At 38.8% G+C, this 23,539-nt stretch overlaps 1 protein-coding gene across 1 annotated transcript in view; it reads left to right on the forward strand.

Moving 5' to 3' along the window:
• The window catches only part of SPEF2 (sperm flagellar 2), a 221,105-nt gene that overhangs the window by 185,782 nt on the left and 11,784 nt on the right, over positions 1-23,539 (forward strand). Inside the window, exons 24-27 of the mRNA XM_069096127.1 lie at positions 2,554-2,689; positions 12,317-12,436; positions 14,140-14,278; positions 21,416-21,645. Coding sequence (XP_068952228.1) covers positions 2,554-2,689; positions 12,317-12,436; positions 14,140-14,278; positions 21,416-21,645 — 625 coding nt within the window. The remainder of the gene's footprint in view (positions 1-2,553; positions 2,690-12,316; positions 12,437-14,139; positions 14,279-21,415; positions 21,646-23,539) is intronic.

Here is a 23,539-nt window from a genome sequence, read left to right on the forward strand (position 1 = left end):
CCCCTTCTCCCCCTTTGCACTGCCCCAGCCACCTCCCCTTTTTTCTAGCCCCTTGCCACTTCCCCCTGGTCCCCTGCCACCTCCCCCTTGCCCTCATCCCTCTTGCACCTCCCCTAGCCCCCTACAACCTTTCCTTTCCCCTGTCCCCTGCCACCTTCACTTTCCTCCTGCTGCTTCCCCTTTTTCTTCCTCATCCCCCTGTCACTTCCCTCTGCTGCACCCTGCCACTCTCCTTTCTCTCCTTCACCCAGTCCCCAGCCACCTCCCCCTTTCCCCCCTGTCCCTCCTATCTCCCTGTACCCCCTTGCCACCTTCCCCTTACTGCTCCCTGCCCCTTTCTGCCAGCTTCCCCCTTCCCACCCCCCATCTCAGATGGCTTGGGATAGTGCCCCCTGTATTCCCGGAGTAGAGCAACTTTAAAAGTAACGAAATAGATTGAAAAATGAGTGAAAAGAAAAGCCCTCACCATAGAAAGCTACTATGGTGACAGAGAAGATCAAAACAAACCTAGAAGAGAACAACAATGACAACTCAACCCAAGTCATTTTCTTTTCACCAATTTCAGCCAGTCGTTTTTATATGTAGTTTTAATTTTAGCAAAATATTCTTCTAATTAGCTAGTACAAAATTATTTCAAGGAAAGAAATTAGATTTAACTGTCACACATCAAAATACCTTTTTACGAAGTCCTTACCCATCTTATTATCTAGGTAACGAAAGATAGTGCCTTTTCATTTTAATTTCGAAAGGGACCCAGAGACCTTGAGGCAAACAGCCCAGGAAAATGAAGACAAAGCAGAAATAGCAGATTTAAGAGAAAATTACTAGCTTGTAATGCTTTTCAATAGCAAGTTGGAAAACAGATTGCCTGCATTTTATAGGAGGAATACCAAGTTTACCAAGAAGTGTAAAGTACAATTTTGAAATTGAAACACATTTATAACAAAAATGTTACTAAAGTCTGGTTCTTAACCTTGAGACTGTGAACTTGATTTAATTTATTTTCATAAACATGTATACACATACACATATATGTATATGTACACACATATGTGTATGTGTGTATGTATATAATGTGTATATGCATATACATCTATATGACTGTATTTCAATATAATTGATTTTCTTTGTAAATCTGTGTATTTTATTTTGTGCATTTAAAATCATTATTCTGAAGAGGGGACCCATAGGCTTCATTAGGTTGCCCAAAGGGTCCAATAAAAACGGGACTTGATCTAAAGGAAAATTCATTCAATTCCTTGCTCTGCTAAGAACAGACACCAAATGAATATTGCATAAGATAAAGAATCAATCTATCAGCATGTATTTATTGAGCATCTATCCCAAGCATTTGATTTCAGAGCTTCTCATCTCAGGGAGTTTACAATTTTTGAGAGAGACAAGACTGATTAGAGAATAATTAAGTGCCAAACTGTGTGGCACTAACTATAAATATAACAGTAGTTTAGAGAAGGAAGAGTCTAATCTAAGCTGATCTCTCTTTTTTTTCTAGAATGAATTTGAAATCATTTTTCACATGGAAGTAATATAAAAGGTGGTTTGGTCCTATTATCAATATAATTTCACTGCAATGGTCCAGAACAGAATTTTTCAAATTATATCCTATGCAAACAGTTCTCAAAAGAACAACTAGGTTACTATTAATAGCCATTTAAAATGCTGTAAATCGCAAATGATCATAAAAAATGTAAATTGAAACAATTTTGAGGTTTCACCTCCCAGAAAATTGGAAAAGATGACAAAAGATGGATATAATCAATTTTGGCTAGACTGTAGGAAGGTGGTCATAGTAATTCATTGATGGAACTGTAAATTAAGCCAGACACTCAGGAAATTTGAAATTATGCTTAAAAATGTCTAAAATGTCAACCCCCTTTGACTCAAAGATGTCACTTTTATTCATATATCCTAAGGAAGCCAAAGATAGAAAGGTCCACTAGGAAAAGCAGCACTTTTTGTAGTACCTAAGAATTAGAAGGGGAGGGGGCAGGGAATGGGGGGAGTAAGCCTCCCTTGATTGAGAAATAGCTGACCAGATTGGGGCACACCAATTTGATGGAATATCACTGCACTGTAAGAAATATTGAATATGAAAAATATAGGAAAATGGTGATGTGAAAAAAAAGAAAAAGATAGAAGAGAGAGACAGAGAAAAATGTATGCATTTGTATGCAAGTTTTACTTGAAAATAACCAGTAAATCGAGCTATTGTTTAGCATCTTTCCTGAAAGAGTCTTGTACACTTTCTATTACTTCCACATAAAGACAATCTACAGTTTGGAAAATTCTGTTGCAAGAAGTCAGTTTGACCTGTACATTAGCAAGGTTGACATGCATCTCCTGCTTAAAAACACTGGCCATAGGCACCCTGCCCCAGCAGGGTAACCTCTCTGGTACAAAGACTGATGGTTGCTCTCTTCCTTCCTCATCCATCAGTTTAACAGAAAATCAGAGAATCTTCTGACCACTAAACCCAAACAGAAATTATATTTCACAAAAATTCTGGTTAAAATAAAATAATGTCATTTCTAGGTAAATTCTGAAATACATTTGAAGAAATTAGAAGATGAAAAAGAAAATATGCCAGATGAATCTAAAGAAAAATCTCCTCAGCAAGGTGGTAAAGGTGGCAAACATGCAAAGAAGAAGCCAGAGAAGAAGAAGAAAGGTATTTAGTGTTGCAGAAAATCATCCATCTTCTTTAGTCTTTTCCTGGTAGAAAACATACGCTTATAAGAAAACTTGGTGCTGGTCATATAGGTAGAATGAGGAATGAGAATTATGGCCAAGTGACAAACTGGTACCCATGTGCTGTAAAACACCCAAGGGAAGGTTTTTGTAGTACATTGGGTGGTCAGGATTTATGGGAGGCTATGGGTGAGAGTTGCATGGGGTGAAAAGGCCTGCATGCATTGTAATCTATACCATTAAAGCTATCCATAGCTTAAATGGTGTATAGACTAAGTCACTTTTATTTAACATTTTGAAATTTATACTTTCCTTGCAACAACTCTGGAAAGCAGAACAAGCATACAGATGAAGAGAGTGAAGCTGAAATGAATTAAGCATAGCCTTTAAGGATAATGAAGTCCAATGTTAATCAGTTAATAATCTATCTTCAGTTACAGAATAACAGACCCTCAGAGCCTGACGGACCTCTGAGGCTATGTATCCCGGCGTATACCTAGGAAATCATCTCGATGATATGGCTGACAAGTAGTCACCTAGCCTTTTTTTAAAGTACTCACCCAGTCCACTTTTGGATAGCTCCAGTTGTCAATATGTCTGTATATCCAGTTCAGATCTGTCTTTTGCTTATTAATAAGCTTTTGCTTATTACTCCTCGTACTACCCAATGAAGCAGTAAGAGACCAACCCCTCTTCCATATGATTAACTTGAAGATAGCTATCATGTTAACTCCTAAGTCTCTTGTTAGCTAGGCTAACGTTCCTAAAATGTGATGACCAAAATTAAAAATAATACTTCAGTTTGACATGTCCAGGGTAGAATATATGACGTGACTACATGCACTGGACATGATACCATACTTACTGCGTCTTAAGATTGCATTCAATTTTTTGGCTACCATGTCACATTGCTGACCCATTGAGCTTGAAGTTTATTAAAACCCCCAGATCTTCTCATAACTAACTACCATCTAGCTGTATCTTCGCCAGTCTTCTAGTTTTTAACCTCTCATTCATTTTTTTCCAGTTTCTGTTCCTTAGTTTTGAGACTTTTTCTCCTTCATTCCCCAAAAACCTTCTTACCCTAGAATACCATTCTGCCCATGAAACCCTTCTAATTTTTCCCAGAGTCTCCATTTTAAGGAAAGTGTTCAGGCCAGCCATGGTCACTCCTACATTCTTCTTCATGCTCTCCTCCAAAATCTGAAGACTTCATCCTCCACATTGCCCCCCCCCCACCAAGGGAACTTCTCTCTCCCCACCCCACCCGAAATCAACTTCTACTTTCAGAATTGTTTTACATGTTACATTCCCTTATATGAATTCGATTTCCTTGAGGGCAAGAACTGTCTTTATTTTTCTTGGATTTATATTCTCAGTGCTTAGCACAGTGCCTGTACTATAGTAAGTGCTTAACTATCTAAGTATATGACATTACAATTATACTTACTAAGATTTATCTTATTAGATTTTATTCCATCAGATGGGTGCAAAAATTTTAGATCCTAATTCTCTCATCCATGATCTTAGTTCTCCCTTCTAGCTTTTTGTCATATGAAAATTTTATGAGCTTGCCACTTATGTGTACAAGACTTTGATGAGGAAGGGTTAAGCAGAGATCTCTGGGGAACACCAACTGAGCCCTCCATCCAAGTTCACATAGAATTATTAGCATCTGTTCTTCGGTTCCAACAATTCCAACAGTTCTCACTCCATTAAGCAATACTACTTTCTGTCTCACCTTTCCATTGTATTCATAAGTTATAGCAAATATATGAGAGAGATTTTCCCTGTCACTGACAGTAGCTCAGCAGTCATATCTGCCCATTCTTTTAGGATTCAAGAATGTAGTTCATTTGGGTCAGGTGACCTGAATTCAACTAGAGCAAAAACATGCTATCTTACCATCTCCTTGCTTCTTTTTGAGCATTAACTTCCTGTTAGTTTTGTTGTCACTTAAAATGTGAAAATCATTCTCTTTTGCAAAGAAAAAAACCATATGTATATGGAAACACATATATATATACATGCATGCCTGCATACATGCACACACACACATATATACATATATAGTTGGTCGGTTGTTGTTCTTCATTCTTGAAGAGGACCAAAATGACATCACAATGTTAGAGTCAAGTTCCAGGGTGTCCAACTGTGGTTGATCAGATCAATATGAGTTTGGAATGCCTATCACAAGCTGGGCACAAATAGTCTGTGTGAACATTTTGGGTGGATTCTCTAAATTCGCGCATCCTGCATTTCCTTTGAGCTGTTTCAATTCTGCTTTGCTCATATAGCACTGTACCTTCTCTGATGTGGTCACACCATGCTGATCAGTCCTGTTCCCATGTGTCTCATGTCCCAAATCAGTTCCAAAGTTCTTGAGACCTTGAGAGTGTCCTTGTATCACTTCTTTTGACCACCATACATATATACACATATATGTGTATATATATATATATGTATGTATGTGTGTGTGTGTAGAGAGAGAGAGAGAAAAGGTCATATTCCTTCTTTGATCCTTCTTTTTTCCACAAGTTGGCCTTAGCTTCTCTTGCCAGCCTCAGCCTGTTCTGAGTTTTAGCTTTCCTTGCACTATTTTTACAGAAATGTTCCATACTCTTACATTTAGTTCTCTGTTCCCAGCCTTGCTTACAGCTTTCATACATTTCTTTTAAAAAATCTAAGTTGTTGGGGCAGCCAGGTGGCGCAGTGAGTAAGAGTGCTGGCCCCAGAGTTGGGAGACCTGGGACTGGTTCCGGCCTCAGATACTTAGCACCCACACAAAATACCTGGCCGTGTAACCTTGAGTAAGTTACTTAACCCAAATTGCTTTTAAATAAAAAAAAAATCTAAGTTGTTTGATGCAGTTTCTGTATATCCACGTTGGTCTTTTCAGGCAAATGCCATTTTCTTTCCTCATTGGAATTATTTCCTTTTCTATCTTCAGAATTTCAATCTTGAACTTCTCCTATCCCCATTGTGCTGATTTCTAACAAGCGATTTTACTCATGGAATTCTTCCTGTTTTTCCTTTGAACTCTTTGAAATCTGCTTCCTCAAAATCTGCACTGCATGTCAAACTTGCCCTGATTTCTTCTTCTTCCCTATCACAAACTCTAGGATATCATGGTTACCTAGTCCCAAGATTCCCATCATTTATATTTCATCAACAGTTCCTCCCTGTCAGCAGAATCGGATTCATAATATAACTTTTTCTTGTAGCTTCTGCTTCTTTTGAAGGATGGAATCTTTACCAAAGCATATCAGTTAGCTGACCTGCTTTTGACAGAGAGCTTCCAGCAAATGTCTAGATGATTTAAGTTCCCCATCATTACCATATCATACCTCCACAAATGATGGGTTTGCAATCTGTCTTCTAAACTCATCTTTCTGTCCAAGTGGTCTGTAATATACTACAATAACAAAATTTTTTCTCTCCCCCCTCCTTTGATCTTTACTCAAATACCATCCACCATGCTTTCCCACTGGTTCCTGAATTTCCTCATGTGAGTATAGAACTTCACTCCTTTTATCCATTCTGCTTCTTTTGAATAAAGTATACCCCTACAGAGCTGCAGTTATCATGGGAGTGTCTCGATGGTATCTATGAAATCACATTTCCCCCTTGTGTTGGGAGGCCATGGATTTTACCACTGGCTCCTTATTTCCTGTAAATTTGCAGGTCTCCTAATTGCTATTTTTCCTTCTTTGTGTCTGCTCTCCATAGTACCTAATTTCAGGATACACATAGGCTATCATCTCCTCCTCCCATCCATTCTAATTTAAAGTACTTTTGATTAAGTTTGCAAAAAACTCTGGGAAATACATTCTCACCAGCTTCAACCTTTTTGATTGTTTGTTTTTAAGAGCTATTTTTCCTTTATTCAAGTAAATTATTTTAAATGAAATACTAAATGCTGAACCAGCCTCCCAACAGCACAGTCTGCTAGCATGACAGCTGTCTGACTTGCAGGATTCGATGTTGCCATCTTCTGTCCAGGATCAGTGTCTCCCCGGTGATCCTTCAGAATGTGCCATCTACCTCAAGCATCAGCAGTGGGCCCAAAATACTGGCAGTCCTAGAGGCTTACAGGACATTTTCCACATATTCTTCAAAACTCACTCAACTCTCGTTCTGATAATCAGAAAACCCCACTCACTGTTCAGTATCTGTTACAAAATTAACAAGATCAGAATGTAGTAAATATTTTTCATCCAAGTCAGCTCACTAAAGAAAATTAAATACGGCCAGGGAAAACAGAAAGAACACCTTATGAAATTTAATTTCAAAAGGATTAAAAGCCGGGGTCAGAAGATATTCTCTTTGCGATCTTTACCTTTTAAAGGTAATCTATCAGCCCTATACTTTAAACCATGATCCAGAAATCCAAATCTCATTCTCAGGCAGCACCTCCTTAGCACCTCATCTGTTCACTACTCAAATTTTTCTTTTCAATATCTCTTGCGTTAAATTTTCAAGTGAGGAAAACAGATACTGTGCCTCTATGGACTTCAGTTTCATGCCCCAGAGTTCCAAATGGTGGACAGTATTCTAGGCTCCTTCTAGAGGCATCACATGTGACCACGTGATTCACCAGAAGAAAGTTGTTATCTGCTTTGGTAAATCTTGGGAATTTCTTAGATTCAGTCCTCAGGAAGACAAAAGGCATCTCTCTTATAATCCTGTTGGCAGATGCCTTGGTTCCCCTGAGCAGGGAATCAGCCATTTTCCCTTCTTCTTCTGCCCATTACTGGGTAATCTCTCAGCTAAGGACTCCTGTGTCTGTCCTGTTATTCTTAGGACAAGCAGCTTCCTCCTGTCTTGAGCCTCCAACTCTCTCATTTTTCTAGGAAGAGCCTCCAATCTGTTTCTAAGTTCTAATTGTATGTGTGCCCTTTTCTTTCTCTTTCTCTAATATATAACGCTACCATTTGCTATCCTTATGACAAAGGTCAGGTCTTGTCTCATCTGCCTCAGGAGCTCTTTTGTGTATTATTATGTATTATTGTATGCTTCTGTTTCCTTCACAAACTTCATTCCTGTCTCACAATTCAGAGTGCAGAGAGGCATTTTTCCAGTTCCCTCAGCTTACACCCTAGATGCAAGTCACTATGGGTATTTAAAATTCAGCCCTATGCATGTGGTTAAAACTTTTTTCTTCTACAATTTTTAATTTTTAAAAAGTAAAAATTTTTACAACCAATTTGCCCCTGCCTAGCAAGCTGCATTGTCAATTCACTTAACATTCTATTTGTTCTGCCTACTTTTTCTCACTTGCCCTGCCTTGCCTTGTTTTACCAGAGGGCTTCTCCTTAGCTTTCTTGAGCCTACTTCTTCAAGTTCCACTTGAAGGATTAATCCTCTTCAATCTTCCGAAGTCCCTCTATATCTTCCTTAGCTGTCCTTCATCATATTTCTGTTACAACCAAGAAGTAGAAGCTGGGCCAATAATTGAGAGCTTCCTCTTTTAATTTTATTTTTGGTTTATCTCACATTTTGCCAAATTTCTTCTCCCCAAATTCAACTTCTGTCCTACTTTAATAGTCCAGATTCTTGCAAGTCACAACACTATTTCCTTCTTCTCATTACTCAGCTCAATCCCTTCTCTCTTCTCCTATTCTTCTTCCCACAACCTTCCACAGAATCCTCTTCCCTATTTTTTAAAACAAGCTCATTTACCTTTTGTCCATCCTGTGACATCTTCCATAACCTTTCAGTAACTGCTGACCATGTGTCAGCAATCACCTTCTTTTAGCACTCTGGGGTATATAGTTCCTGTGTGCCTGCTGATGTGAATTTATCAAAGCCTTTAGTCAATTTATCTCTCATTTGAGGATCAGATAGGGAATAGAAGTTCAACTGAAGAGCAGTTATCCATTCTTTTAAGGTTACAATAAATCATCGCTGGAGCGAGTTGAAAAAACAAAGTATTAACTGTTTTGACTTTTGAATCCTCATAATAATCATGTGAGGTCAGTGCTGTGAATACATCCCAATTTTATCATTGAGGAAGCTGAGGCAAACAGAGGTTACATGAATTGCCCAGAGTCAGATAGTTAGTGAATATATGAGGCTGGATTTCAACTGAGATCTTCCTAACTCCAGGTCCAGAACCCTATCCATTGGCAGAGAGAGAAAAAGAGAGTTGGGAGTAAAGGGAGAGTGAAAGTGAGAATGAGGAAGAGAGAAAGAGACAAAGGGAAAGAGAGAGAGAGAGACAAAGAGACAGAGAGAGACAGAGAGACAGAGAGAGAGACAGAGAGAGAGAGAGAGAGACAGAGAGAGAGAGAGAGAGAGAGATTGTGTATGTGTGTTCCAGCTGTGGAACTGATTACCCATCACAAATCATTACTACATAACATCTACACACCAAGCTCATGATTAAATTCTTCATCCATTTCCTCTCTCCAGGCAGTCTGTAGTATTTTGATGATATGAAAGCTTCTGTTTCTGCCTGTTGATTTTCATCCAAATGTTTTCTATTATGATTCTGCCCCATCCCAAACAAAACAACAATAACAAAACTCCGGGGTCTAAGACTTTTTTTCTAAAACTCTTATCTTCTTGACTTAAAATATTCCTCTCCTCCTGCATCCAGTGCCTATTCTATTTCTTTCTAATAAGATATCCCCTCCTTCCAGAGACATAATACTGTAATGAGTCACATCTGAACAAGTCTCTGTGATATTCAAGATGTCAAATTTTCCTCCAGTTCTCCATTTTTCCCAAAGATTAAAGTCAACAGTTATTACAATCCCATCCATAATGACCCTTTAAGTGCCCTTCATATAATCTGACTGGACCTTGAGAGAGATAGAAATTCATTTAAAGTGGCTAAGTGCTCTTACTATTTTTCTCACCTACCTTGGGCTTTACCAGTGATATTAATTCTATCCTTTCCAATTTTAGAATAATAAGAATGATAGCTAACGTTTACATAATGCTTACTATGTATCAGGTGCTGTTTTAAGCACTTTGTCTCATTTGATCCTCACAACAACCCAGGGTATTATTATTTTTCCCATCTTACAGATGAGGAAACTGAAGCAAACAGGAAAGTAAGTGACTTGCCCAGGGTCACATAGCTAGAAAGTGTCTGAGGCTGAATTTGAACTCATCTTTTTTCTTAACTCTTATTGATAACACCCCAGTTCAAATCCTTATCACCTCTCACTTGGATTATTGTAAAAGCTTTCAAATCTATTTACTCATCTCTAATTCATCTTCCAGAGATACAATTGACCAAATAATCTTCCTAAAGCGTATGTTTCACTGTATCAGTTCTCTGCTCAGAAATTTTCAGTGGCTCTCCATTACCTCTAGGATAAAATATCATCTCAAACTATCAGACTGCTTATGTTTGAATCCTAGGTTTTAATAAATAACATGCATGAGAGTTATGGTTTTAATGAAGCCAGGTTTATTGAAATGATACACAGGAATAAGTGTTATTCCGCAGCCTACTTCATACCAGAAGTAGTCACAGCAAGCTCTGAATCTATAACATAAACACTGTGCCATAATCAGAGGAGCCCCATCAATGTACAGCTCTGAATGGAATGTAGTCATCAGCATCTCTGTGCCAAGCCTAGAATAATCCAAGTTTTGGGGGCAGAAGAACTTTTATACCCTTTAGAGACTATGTAAAAAAATGATTGTGCAGCTGAATCTCTTCTAGTGGGATCTCACAATGGGGAGGTTCCCTTGAAATGGAAAAATAAAGCTCCCTAACTCATCAGAAAATTTAGGGATATTCAATCAAGGCAACATCCTTGCTTACTGGCCTTGCAGCAAGAACAATTAATGGAAGAGGTCAGGAGCTCAGGGCAAGCAGGATACGTGCTCCTTCTCTCCAGAGGAGTGGACAGCCAGATGTAGAGAAAGAAGTTAATTCCTTTAGCAGAAAGTCAAAATTCGCTTTGAGCTAATTCTTGGAAAATGGAAACCAGAAGTAGGCAAACAAAATTCAAGGCATGAGGAGATGGTTATTACCTGTGGTCAGCAGAATCAATAAGATTATCTAATAACTTAACTGCTTTCCTTCAAACTTTGCATTGAAGGGCCTTGGCATTCTGGCTCCTATCTACCTTCCCAGTGTCATTTCATACTCTCTCCTTCCCTGAATTCTACCATCCAGTAAGAATGGATTAGTAGCTCTTATACAAACTCAACTTGTCATCTCCTACATGTGTGCATTCACTCAGACTCTTCTCTGTAAACTCTATTTTTATCTGTCCTCCTCAAAAGCCTTGTCTTCCAACAAGGATTAACTCAGGCCCCAACTCCTCTTTCTTTGTGAGTGAAGTGAGTGAAGTCTTTCCCGATTCCGGATTAAAGGCAGCTAAGTAATGCAGTGGGGCAGCTAGGTGGCGCCATATTGCACAGAGTGCCAGACCTGGAGTCAGGAAGACTCATCTTCTGAAGTTCAAATCTGGCCTCAGACACTTACTAACTGTGTGACTGACTCTAAGCAAGTCACGTAGTCCTCTTGCCTCAGTTTCCTCATCTGTAAAATGAGATGGAGAAGGAAATAGCAAACCAGTCCAGTATCTTTGCCAAGAAAACCCCAAATGGGGCCACAAAGAGTCGGACATGACTGAAACAGCTGAACAACAAGTGTAGTAGTATGTTGTAGTAGTGTGATAGCTGACTCAAGAACAGGTAGCATAGTAGATAGAGTACAGGACTTAAATCCAGCCTTAGACACTTACATACTGTGTGACCCTGGGCAAGTCACTTAACCTCTGGGTACTTCAGTGTCTTCATCTGTAGAATGGTGGTGATAATACTCCCCCAGGGCTATTGTGAGGATACAATGAAATAAAAGCTTCCAAGTATTTTACAGCCCCTCAAGCATGCTACAAATCCTAGCTGTTAGCTATCTCACAAGTATCTGCATCATCCCTTTCTTGTTTCAGTTGTGTCCAACTCTGTTTCTCCATTTGGGGTTTTCTTGGCAAAGATACTGGAGTAGTTTGCCATTTTCTTCTCCAGCTCATTTTTACAGAGGAAGAAACTGAGGCAAAAAGGGTTAAGTCACTTTCCCATCCAGATTTGAGGCCAGATTTGGCCTCATGAAAATGAGTCTTCCTGATTCCCAGGCCACTGCACCACCTAGCTGCCCCTCCTCAGTGTGTATTGGTGTCCATCTCCCAACCACCACCAGCAGCACCATTAGAGTACAAACTTCTTTAGGGGAAGGACTGACTTGTTTTTGTCTTCATATCTCTAAGCACTTGCCACATGTGGCTTTTGTTCAGTCATTTTTTCAATCATATTCAACTCTCTGGGACCCAATTTGGGATTCTCTGGGCAAAGGTACTGGAGTGGTTTGCCATTTCCTTCTCCAGCTCATTTTTACTGATAAGGAACTGAGGCAAAAAGGTTAAGGGACTTACAAAGGTTATACAGCTAATAAGTATCTAAGACCAGATTTGAACTCACAAAGGTGAGCCTTCCTGATTCCAGGACACATGGAAGTATTTAATAAATATTTGTAGAATTTAATTGTTTAATAACTATACATGCACATAACACATGTAGATATATATGTATATATTAAGAAAATCTGAAATTTACTCAAAACACTTTGCTTCTTCTGTAGCTCCATCACCAGAAGTCCCTCCCGTGATTCTAACACCAGAGGAACTGGAGGAGCTAGAAAGGAAGAAAGAATTGAAAATAAAAATAAAGGATGAACATCTGGCAGCCCTTCAGTGTGAAGGTATATAACAATCACATCATTTTCATAGAAAAACAAATAAATACTCACTAAACTAACAAATCACAGGCGAATCCTAAAGAGGGTTAGTTAACCTGTGTCAACCAAACAACAAATCAAATAGATTGCAAAGTGAACAATTCACTGCCATGCTTGTTCTGTCTATGCAAAACCAAAGAATTCCTAGCAACTTACCTGAGCAGAAAAAAATTGACAAAAGTTTTTTTTAAGGATGAGAAGTGTAAAATGTGATAGATTTTTAAATCTATTGACAATATCAATACTCACAATAACTTCTGTTGGCCATTCAACTGGCATTTCATCTTTCCAAGTGACAACTTAGGCTCCACCTGCCCTTTTTACTCGACTGATGCTTTCTCTAAATTGAATTTTGAATTGAATTTGGTGTCACAGTCTTTCTATAATCTCAGAAGAGCATGTAGAGGTATTAGAAAGGGAGAAGAGTGACTAGGAGGGTCAGTAAAGCTGTGGAACAGGTGTATTAAGGGAAAAGTCTGGACACTGCTGAGATTCACCGACCAGAGGAGGCTGAAGGGAGGCTTAAAGAAGTGGGGTGAATTACAATGGGAATGATTTAGGTCTGCAACTAAGATAAAAAATTCCTAATGGAGGATTCTTAGATACTGAGATTTAGTTCTTAGGAGTAAAATTTGTATAATCCCCTTCTCTGAAGATCTGTAAAATAGGAGAAATGGCTACTGGGCCAGGGCTGATTAGAAATTGTTAGGTACTTTCCTCCCTATAGTTGATTAACATGTTGCTTCTTTCAGTTCTATGATCTTGATATTCTGAGAACCAAATGAAAAAGAAGGATTTCAGAGAGATCAGAAAATAGAGCCAAAATACCATAACCTTTTAAAATCATTATAGCCAGTGGAGGATTAGAGACTCAAGTCATTGAAGTGCAGGATTAGGGGGTGGGGGAGGGGGAGAGTAGTGACCCAACTACTTGATATTTTCCTGGCTTCTCCCCAACATCAACCGCAGAAGTTTGAAGTAGGAGGAATAGAAGATCCAGAAGGATGAAAGTCAGGTCCCATGTTTCCATTCTACTGCGTGCTCCTATCCTACATGATTGCTATGGATCTCTACATCCTACCCATGACTCTTCTGTGCACCGTGTGCCCCTCTCACCTTTAAAGCCTGATCTACCAGGCTTCTAGTGTTCCCTTAGTGAGCCTTTTGATTCTAGAAAACCTAGCAGGTCCACAAAGTCACAAGAACTTACCCAATTGCCTCCCTGTGGTTTTAAAATAGTGAAATAATCAGGATGGTTATTTCTTAGTTACAATGACAGGAGGCATCTCCTGCCCACCTTTCAAAATGTATAGTCACCTACATGTGGTATTTCCATCTTTGCCTTTTCACTTCAGAACTGATTCATAACAGAGGCAGATCATGTCATGTAACCCAGCCCAAAGAATGAAAACCACTTCTAGTTTTAATGTAAATATTTTTTCTGTACTTTGCTTCTGAATTAAATAAACTAAAGAGGTTAGGAGATCTGCTTCTTGTTTATGGGAACCCATGACCGTGCATTCAAATCCTCACTGTTTGCCAATATCTTTTGACAATATCAATACTCACAATAACGTTTCTTTGTTTCAAATTATTTTGATTCATTTGAAAATTTGTACTCATATTATTCTAAACCATGCCTCCTTGACCTCACTTTTTAAATACAGCACAAGCAACCCAATTCCGACTTGAGCTGATCAAGGCAAAGGCCCTTGCTCATATGGAAGAACTCCTAGGAAGGGCAGTCTATATTTACAAACTGATGGACAAATGGCTGGGAGCCCGCTTCTTGGAAGAAATGGCAAGGTAATACATAGCAAAAAATTAAGAAAGAATTCTTAGCAACTTACTTGAATGGAAAAAATAACAAAGATTATTTTTCAAGGATGAGGAGTGTAAAATGTGATAGGTTTTTAAATCTGTTGACAATATTGGTACTGGCAGTAGCACTGGTCAGCCATTCCATTGGCATTTGATCTTTCCAAGTGACACCCCAGGCTCCAACTGTCATTTTTCAAACATGAATTTTTAGAGGATGCTAATGAATACGACCTTCTCATTACTCCATCAGAATTTGAGGTGGAAAGTCAGACAAGTAATTTCCTGAATTTCTGAATATTTTATGCCATTATAAATACCAGATTAAGAATCATAACATTTTAATGTTTGAAAGGATTTTAGGGATCATTTGGCTAAACTCCTATGCTTTTCAGATAAGAAAATTAAGACCCAAAGCTGATGTCTATCCAGTGTGAAGCTAAGGAGGCATTTACAGAAATCTAACCAATTAAACTGGTTGACTTGCTTAGACAATCCCCACTATTTTGTAGACGGTTTCATTCTATCAGTTATCTGAGGAAATTATAGAGACCTGGTATATTAGGAGTAAGAGACTTGAGACCTAGTTTCAGCTGTACTATTAATTAGCTATGTGACCTTGAGTTCATATTTTCCAGTCCTCAGTTGCCTCATCTGTAAAATGAAGATTTGGGGACTAGGCCATTTCAGAGATTCCACCTAGCACTACAGTGCTTCTGATCCTTTGAAATGCAATTATTCACAATACTCATATGTGACATTTCAGTCCTGAAATTCTGGAAATTTCCATCAGACATGGGATCCAACCAAATGAATGTTCTTCTCAAATTCAGCTGCTGTCACCCACAAATCAGTCAGTTTGTCATTTTTCTTTTCTTTACTATTTGCCACTTGCTGAAATTTCCGCTCGACACTCTTCAGGATACATTTTCAGAGCTACAGACTCCAAAACAAATGGAGCATAGCACTTTTCAGTCTATTGGCTATATCACAACTCTAATTGAAAATGAGTATCTCATTAGCCTTGAAGTCTAAATGAAGTCTAAATGGACCTTTACTGTGCATAAATGGTCATTGGTTCAGTGTGCTACATACCACTTTCAGATGACAGAGTATCTTTCTTTGTAACATGAAAAGTTCTTTGCCACATTGTCATTCATCCAACAATTTTTTTTTTCATTTAGTGGCTAGCAGCTGCTAGGTGCTGGGGAAAGATGTGAATTTTTAGATAAAACCTGGTTTTTCTCCTTTGGGCACAGATCTTCAGTAATATAAAATGTGGTATGAAAAGTACATTGGAGAGGTGCACAGGGAGTGCTGACTGAGGTCCAGAGAGGAAGATCATTATTGATAGAGGGTCAGGAAGCTTCCTAGAGAAAGTAACATTTGAATGGACTTTAAAGGCCTGATAGATGGTGCAGTGCATAGTGCCAGGTCTGGGAAGACTCATATTGCCTCAGCCACTGACTAACTGTGTGACCCTGGGCAAGTTACTTATTCCTATTTGCCTCAGTTTCCTCATCTGTAAAATGATCTGGAGAAGGAAATGTCAAACTACTCCCAGAATCTTTGCCAAGAAAACCCCAAATAGGGTAATGAAGAGTCAGACATGACTGAACAACAACAACATCCACAAAGAAATTCATCTGGAAGGTAGGCACTTGTTGAAAATACCATGAACAAAGACACAGAGAAGAGAGAGCACATCAGAAATGGTCAGGGGAAGGACAGAGTGATAGGGTCATAGAGTCAGAAGGGACCTTCGAGGTCATGTCGTTTAACTCCTTCTTTTGAAAATAAAGAAACAGGCTCAGAGAGGGGAAATTATTTGGCCAAAGCCACATAGGTAGTATAGAGCAGTGCTGGAATTAGAACCCAAGTCTTTTGACTCCCAACAACAACCAAAGCCTGGTCCTAGTGAAGCAAGTAGGTGATGCAGTGGAGAGAGCATTGTGCCTGGAGTCAGGAAGACCTAAGTTCAAATCCAGTCTCAGACTGCATGACTTTGAACTAGTTACCTAACCACTCTCTCCTCAGTTTCTTCAACTGTAAAATGCAGATAATAATAGCACTTGCCTTTTAGGTTTGTTGTGAAAATCAAATGACATATTTGTAAAATTCTTAGCATAGTTCCTGGTACACAGTAAGAACTATATAATACCAGTTATTATTATTAATATATGAAATATAATGTCATATATGTACATAACCATCATGATTTCAGTTTGGTTGTAACATTGAGGGGAGATTTAATAATTTAATTTAAAGCAAAACCAGACTTTGAATGCTAAGAAAGAGTTTCAACTTTACTTGACTTAATAAATGTTTATTAGATTGGTGCCAAGAATAATTAGTTGCTCTTTGACCTTGCATCACTTTTGATGTTTCCATTCTTGCCATTGAAAATAGTATCTTAGGGGTGGCCAGGTGGCTCAGCAAGTAAGAGCACCGGTTCCAGTGTCGGGATGACCTGGGGGATCAAATCCAGGCTCAGATACTTAGCATCACACCCAGAAATAACTGGCCGTGTAACCTTGACCAAGTTACTTAATCCCGATTGCTTTAAAAAAAAAAAAAAGAAAATGGTATCTATGAAGGTGAGTCCACAGCTGGGGATACCCACTTGGGTCAGTGGGGGGAACTTTGACGACCATATGGTAAAGCATTTAATTGCTGAATTGAAGCAAAAGCATAAGGAGGACATCAATGAGAGCAAGAAAGCTGTCCACCAAGAGTGCACCACTTGGGAACATACACAGCATGCCCTCTCTTCCCACACCTGAAACAATATTGAGACCAATTCTCTCTAAGTAAGTATCAACTTCTCTACATCTATCACAAGTGCCCATTTTTGAAGAGTTGTACCTTTTCCCTGACAAACTAAACACTGTGTAAAAGGCCCTAAGGGAGATGCCAAACCAGATAAACCACAGATTCAGGACATCATCCCCGTAGGTGCTTGTAGCAGCAAGAACCCCAGCTTCCCCAGGCTGCTCACACAGGTTCTTAGATCTGCTTTGATAAAAGAAAGCAACTCAAAATAGGTTAACAAGCTTACTTTAATCAGTCAAACATATATCATTTACCTAGTTCAAGGGAAAAAGGTCAGCACCCCGAACTTCAGAGTATACAGACAGAATTATCAAGACAGAAACAGATCAAGTAGACAGCTTTCCAAACTGTCCAACAATTACATCCATACCAAATAAACATCTGGGTTTTTCAAAGCCGGGGGCTCTCAACAATGACTTCCCAGAGTTTCATCTGATCAAATCACAGAACACTTCTCAAAGTGAGCCCCAAAACAAAGCTACACATCAGGGCTTATATAGCCTTCTCCTGGCTCAGAGAATGTAACAACCTTCTGGACCCACTGGCCAATCAAGAAGTATCTACTGAAAAACAAGCCTCGCACCCCAGGCTCCAGGTGCACTTTAGCCTAGGGGCAGGGTAGATCTTTAAATTTGCATTTCCATTACAGTGCTTCTGTTAGTATCCCTCAAATTCAGAAATTTCTGCAGGACTTCTTCAATGGGAAGGAGCCCAATAAGAGTATCAGTCCTAAAGAGGCTGTTGCCCATGTACAGTTATCTTGGATGCCATCTTATCTGGAGATAAATCTGAGAAGTGTCAGTACTCGGTGCTTTTGGACATCATTCCTCTTCTTCTTGGTATTGAAACTCCTGGTGGAATTATGACAGTTCTAATCAAATGTAATACCACCATCCCTACCAAGAAGATACAGACATTTATCATGTTCTCAGACACCCAGCCTGGTGTGCTTATTCACATTTACAAAGATAAGAGAGCAATGACAAAGGATAACAACCTATTTGACAACTTTGAGCTCACAGCAGTCTTCCCTGTCCCCAGGGGTATTCTTCAGATTGAAATAACAAATGCAAATGGCATCCACAAAGTTTCTGCCAAGGATAAGATTGCAGGCAAGGAGAATTAGATTACCATTACCAGTGACATATGTAGTCTGAGCAAAGGCACTGATTACATGAACTAATTCATTGATTACATGGTCCAGGAAGCTGGGAAGCACAAAGCTAAAGATAAAAGCAGAGAGACAACATGACCTCCAAGAACTCACTTGGATCTTATGATTTTAACACAATGGCTACAGTAGAGGATGAGAAATTTCACGGCAAAATTGGTGACGAAGATAAACATAAGATCCTTGATTAAATGTAATAAAATATGCAGCTGTCTAAATAAAAACCAGACTGCTGAGAAAAAATAATTTGAGCATTAGTGGAATGAATTGGAGAAGGTCTGCAACCCCATCATTACTAAGCCATACCAGAGTACAGGGGCCATGCCAGAAGGTATACCTGGTGGCTTTCCTGGGGTTGGAGCAGCCCCATCCAGAGGTGCTTCTTTTGGACCCACAATTAAAGAGGCTAACTAAAAATACCAGAAGAAAGAGCATTCAACACAATTTTTCAAAAGCTGAAGGACCCAAATTTGTAGCCAAGGCAGTGGCAGTTTAAAAATAACATTTAAGCCACAGTGTAAATCTGGGCATTCTGAATACTTGAACAGGTGCAGGGGTCGGAAAGTGGACAACACAGAACTTTATCAGTACTGTAGACAAGTGGAAATGCATATCTTCTTCCAGAGAATAAAAACGATTTAAAATTGGCACCATTAAAAAAAAATCTGAAGTCAAATTTGTCTCCTCAAATAGTTGTGTTTATTGCCTAAACTTTGGCATTTGTGTATAGATATTTTAGGTCAAGGATTTTGCTCTGGGTTCCTATTTTTATTTTTTTTTGTCTGTGACTTTCTGGGTGTCTCAAGGGCAATTCTTCCTGCATTGTAGCTTCTCTCTGTGTTCCTGAGCTTGGTTGACTCTGCATGTGTTTTTCTCACTCCCCCATTCTTTTTTAGCTTCACTTTAGGTTTAGATTTTCAAGACACCAGACTAATATGTTCTAATCCACCTTTGTTTGGTGTATCCAGTCCCTAATTATAAGTCTGTTATTCCTGTATTTTAAGCTAGAGTCTAAAAATCCATATTCACACACATGCAAGCACTTGCTTGGATATTAGACTTTTATTTGGGAAATTTTCTGTAAATATTTTCCCAAAAATTGTTACTTTTTACAGATGACAGGATGGATGGTTTCCCTAAGAAATCCTAGGGAGTCATCTCTTCAGTCATATTGATTTATTCTCTCAATTTCTTTTTCTTCTTTTATTGCTTCATTTGGTACTTTTGAAAACATTTTTGCACCCATTTTACTAAAGGATCTTTACAGACCTGTGAGGCAGTCAGGGAAGGTATCATTACTCCAGTTTTACAGGGGAAGAAATTGAGGAATAGAGAAGTTGAGTGGCTTCAACAAGGTGATATGGATAGGAAGTAGGGTGGAGCTAGCCTGTGCTAGGGGTCCTCTGACTCCTGGTCCAGTGTTATTTCCACCATATAATACACTGCCTCTGAAAGATAATAAGGAACATGGAAGACAGATACAGTGCATTTCAGTTTATAAAGCACTTTCTTCACAACATGGCTGATTTATATGGATATAGATTACTTATTGACATAACTAATCAAATATTGATATTTACATAGAGCCTTAAGGTTCACAAAACACTTTATACAAATTACCTCATTAAAAAAAAGAACCTTGGAAGATGGATACTAGAGCTATTAGAATCCAGATTTCACATATAAAGAAAGTGAGACTCAAAAGCTTTTAAGTGACTTGACCACAATTAGTAAGTGACATGGTCAGTTGTTTTTTAGTCATGTCCAATTCTTTGTGACCCAATTTGGGGGTTTCTTGGCAAACATACTAGAGTACTTTTCCATTTCCTTCTCCAGATCATTTTACAGATGAGGAAACTGAGGCAAACAGGGTTAAGTGACTTGCCCAGGGTCACACAACTAGTAAGTGTCTGAGGCCAGAACTGAACTCAGGAAGATGAGTCTTCCTGACTTCAGGCCCCACACTCTGTGCACTATGGAGCCACGTAGCTGCCCATTAATCTCTAATAAGTACCATGCCTAGAACCAGTGGCTCTGAATTTAATTTTCTTTCCATTAAAAGCTATTTTCTATCTATTCACTCTGAAAGCCACAAGATTTGATTGCAGCCCTGCTGATGATTATGGAGCTGTTTGAGTCTCCACAATTGATCACCTATGCTATGGTCCATTTTGAAAACCATAGCTTAGTTGGAGAAGCAGTATATTGGAGTGGATGGACAGCTGGCTCAAGAGCTAGGAAGGTCTGCATTCAAGTCCTGTCTCTGACACAAAGTGGTTGTGAGACCCTGCGAGAAGTCACTTAACTTCTCAGTACCCTGGGCAGTACTTGAAGACAAGTTTCAGAGCATGTTCCAATCTATGTTAGTAGAGGGGGTTTCCTCACTAAGAATTTCCTAGAACCAAAGCACTCAAATGCTCTGATTACAAAACAAAAACAGAAAATCCGTAGATGAATATTGACATGTAGTTACAAAAATTTACATTAGACATAGCTCTTTTTGACATCCTATGAAACTTTACAGTGTCCCTGTTTATAATCTTTACTGAATTTATCCTTTAAGGTGATTTGGTATGATTTATTATCTGAAAAAAATTCCTAGTATTCCATTTGACTGGTGCATATTTGACCAGTCTCTCTGGATATGAGATTAACTCATATGTGCCTTATTGTTTAATAAATTGTGTTTAGTATAGAGAGACACAGTACATAATGGTTAGAGGGCCATGGTTTGAGTCTTGTCTCTGACACATACTAGCCATGTGACCATAAGTTATACTTTGCCTCTCAATGCACCCCCAGCAACAATCTAAGCTTGTGTATTACAGAAATATTACCAATCTACATTTTCCATACCAGTGGTTTCTCAAACTGTTGAAAATCACATATCTCTTTTTTTTAAAAAATAGTATAAAATTGTATTATCCTTTTATAAAATGCATAAATTATAAAACTCATTATCCCCCTAAGGCGTACTTTAGTGTGCACATCAGAGTATGTTTCCTAGTTAGAAGATGCACTTTTACTTGCAGGATGTGTCTGTTGTATAAACACCTAATATTATTCTAGCATTTTTTGAATTGAGAATTACATCCTTTGTGTATTGTTTTCATTCTGGGCAGTGTGGAAAAATTAACCCAAGTGGCTCACTACCACATTGAAACGTCAACAAGGATTCAGTATGAGCTTATTTTAAATGATGAAGACTTCTTCATCAATGGCGATGTGAAAGTCTTTCCAGATCCCCTTCCTCCCGTCCGGCCTCCACCCGTGGAGAAAGAAATAAATACTTACCTCACTATCAAACAACTCAACACCCTTCGAAAAGAATTTATGGAGATGGCACCAAAAGGTAGGGGGAAAAAATTATTGATCCAGGCATCGCTGCGGAAAGTTAAAATTCACCACCACAATAAGATAATTGTCATTTCTTTGAAGAGGCAGGTAAAGTTTGCTCTGTGGGACTGGCTATTTATGAAGCCAAGCAAGCAGGACTTAGTTCTCCCTTGTTTTAAGGGGACACTTGTAATAAGCTTGTCCTTCAAGGTTGGAGAAATCAAGTGCATTTATACCTAATATACCCTATAGTGTGAGCCCATGCACGTGTATACTGGGGCTCAAGAGAACTGATTGTTAGGGGATCAGTGCAAGCATTTATGCCTCTAAAATCAGCAAACACTATAAACTGGGTCTTGATTTATTATTATTGTTTTTAATTGTCAAGACTTAAGAAGGTGGTGGTGGAGGAAAACGTGCATAATGCAGACTAAACTTAAAAGTGCATCCTGCATACATTTATTCTCCAGAGAGCTCATTGTTAAATATTTACCAGCATGCCCCTGAGAATGTGTACGTGCAAATATGAACACAATCCATCCTAAGGGCACTTCAGCATCTACATGCATTCTTTGTAGCTTCAAGTGTGACTTCTTGCATCAAAAACTCTTGATCAAATATGTCAGTTGTTTCAGTTCAAATGTGCAGGTATGCAGATCAGGCAAGTGATGATTGTCTTCATTGTATAGATAGGAAGGCAAAGGCAAAAAGAAGTTAGGCTCCTATATTCTGGAACCTGTCTGCTAACTCCAAGCCGGGAGGCTGCTGATTACTTTGACCTCCTTCACCTATTTCCTTTTAAGATTCAGAAATAATTTCCTTAGAAAACCATAGCTCTCTCCCAGTATGGCCAGCTAGCTAGGACATTTCACATCTAATATATCCATAGAAAGAGTACTACTTTTCCGTTTTCTTAGATTTCTACATAAGCCAGGGAGATGAAGGGAAATGGAATAACCCATTTATATAGCACCTACTATGTTCCAGGCACTGTGCTAAGCTCTTTACAAATAACTCATTTGAAGAGGTGAGATATTTTCTTAAAGGGATCCTCATTCCTCTGTGAATTCTTCCACAGTTAATCCCCAGGAGCACCCATACCATTGGTCACCAATGTTATGCATACAGGTAATGAGAATCCTTAATTAACCCTACTGGCTGGGAGCAGAGCCATCCAAGGAAACAGTGAGTTGGAGAAATTATTCCAGGCCTCATGAAGCTTTGCAGTGTCCCAGGCATTCAGCACTGAGGAAAAAAGATGGCTCCATCCACTGGCCCTAATTTTTAAAAAATCTGAAGAAGGAATAAATGGATGGATGGATGGATATATAGATAAATGAAAAACAAATTAAAAGATATACATATATATATATGAAAATTCATGCATGCATATAGTCAGAGGTAATACTCCTCACCAGGGCAGGATTCTTCTCCGTACCCCCTTTTCCCCCAGTATCAAAGGCTTTATGTTGCCTTTCTGTGAATTCTTTCCCCCTTCACAGCTGATCTTTTAACCTGGTTTCACCTGGATTAAAATGTCATACAATTAGGGGAAGAGGAATACTGTTTGTATAAAAAACAAGCTTTTAGAGTGAAAACAAGAAAATATGAATAATGCCTGACTACCAGGAAGTAACTTTTTTTTAACATATCTGAAAATGTATTTCAGCAGTCTTTAGGATCTAAGCAGGCAGGGAGAAGATGAAGGGGACAAGCATTTCTTAAGTACCTCTAATATGCCAGGCACTATACTAAACATAAAGCAATGCTTTTCCGGGTGCATGGGGGAGGAATGAGTGAATGAATGAATGGAGCGAATGAGTGAGTGATTATTTGTTAAGCCCATTCTGTGTGCCACCCACTATGCTTAGGGCTGAGGACACAGATATTCAAAAAGAGATAGCCTGTGT

The sequence above is a fragment of the Petaurus breviceps genome, unplaced genomic scaffold (genome assembly GCF_028583685.1).
Source record: "Petaurus breviceps papuanus isolate PSGF00001 unplaced genomic scaffold, PetGlider_PUasm1.0 229, whole genome shotgun sequence".
NCBI lineage: Eukaryota > Metazoa > Chordata > Mammalia > Diprotodontia > Petauridae > Petaurus > Petaurus breviceps.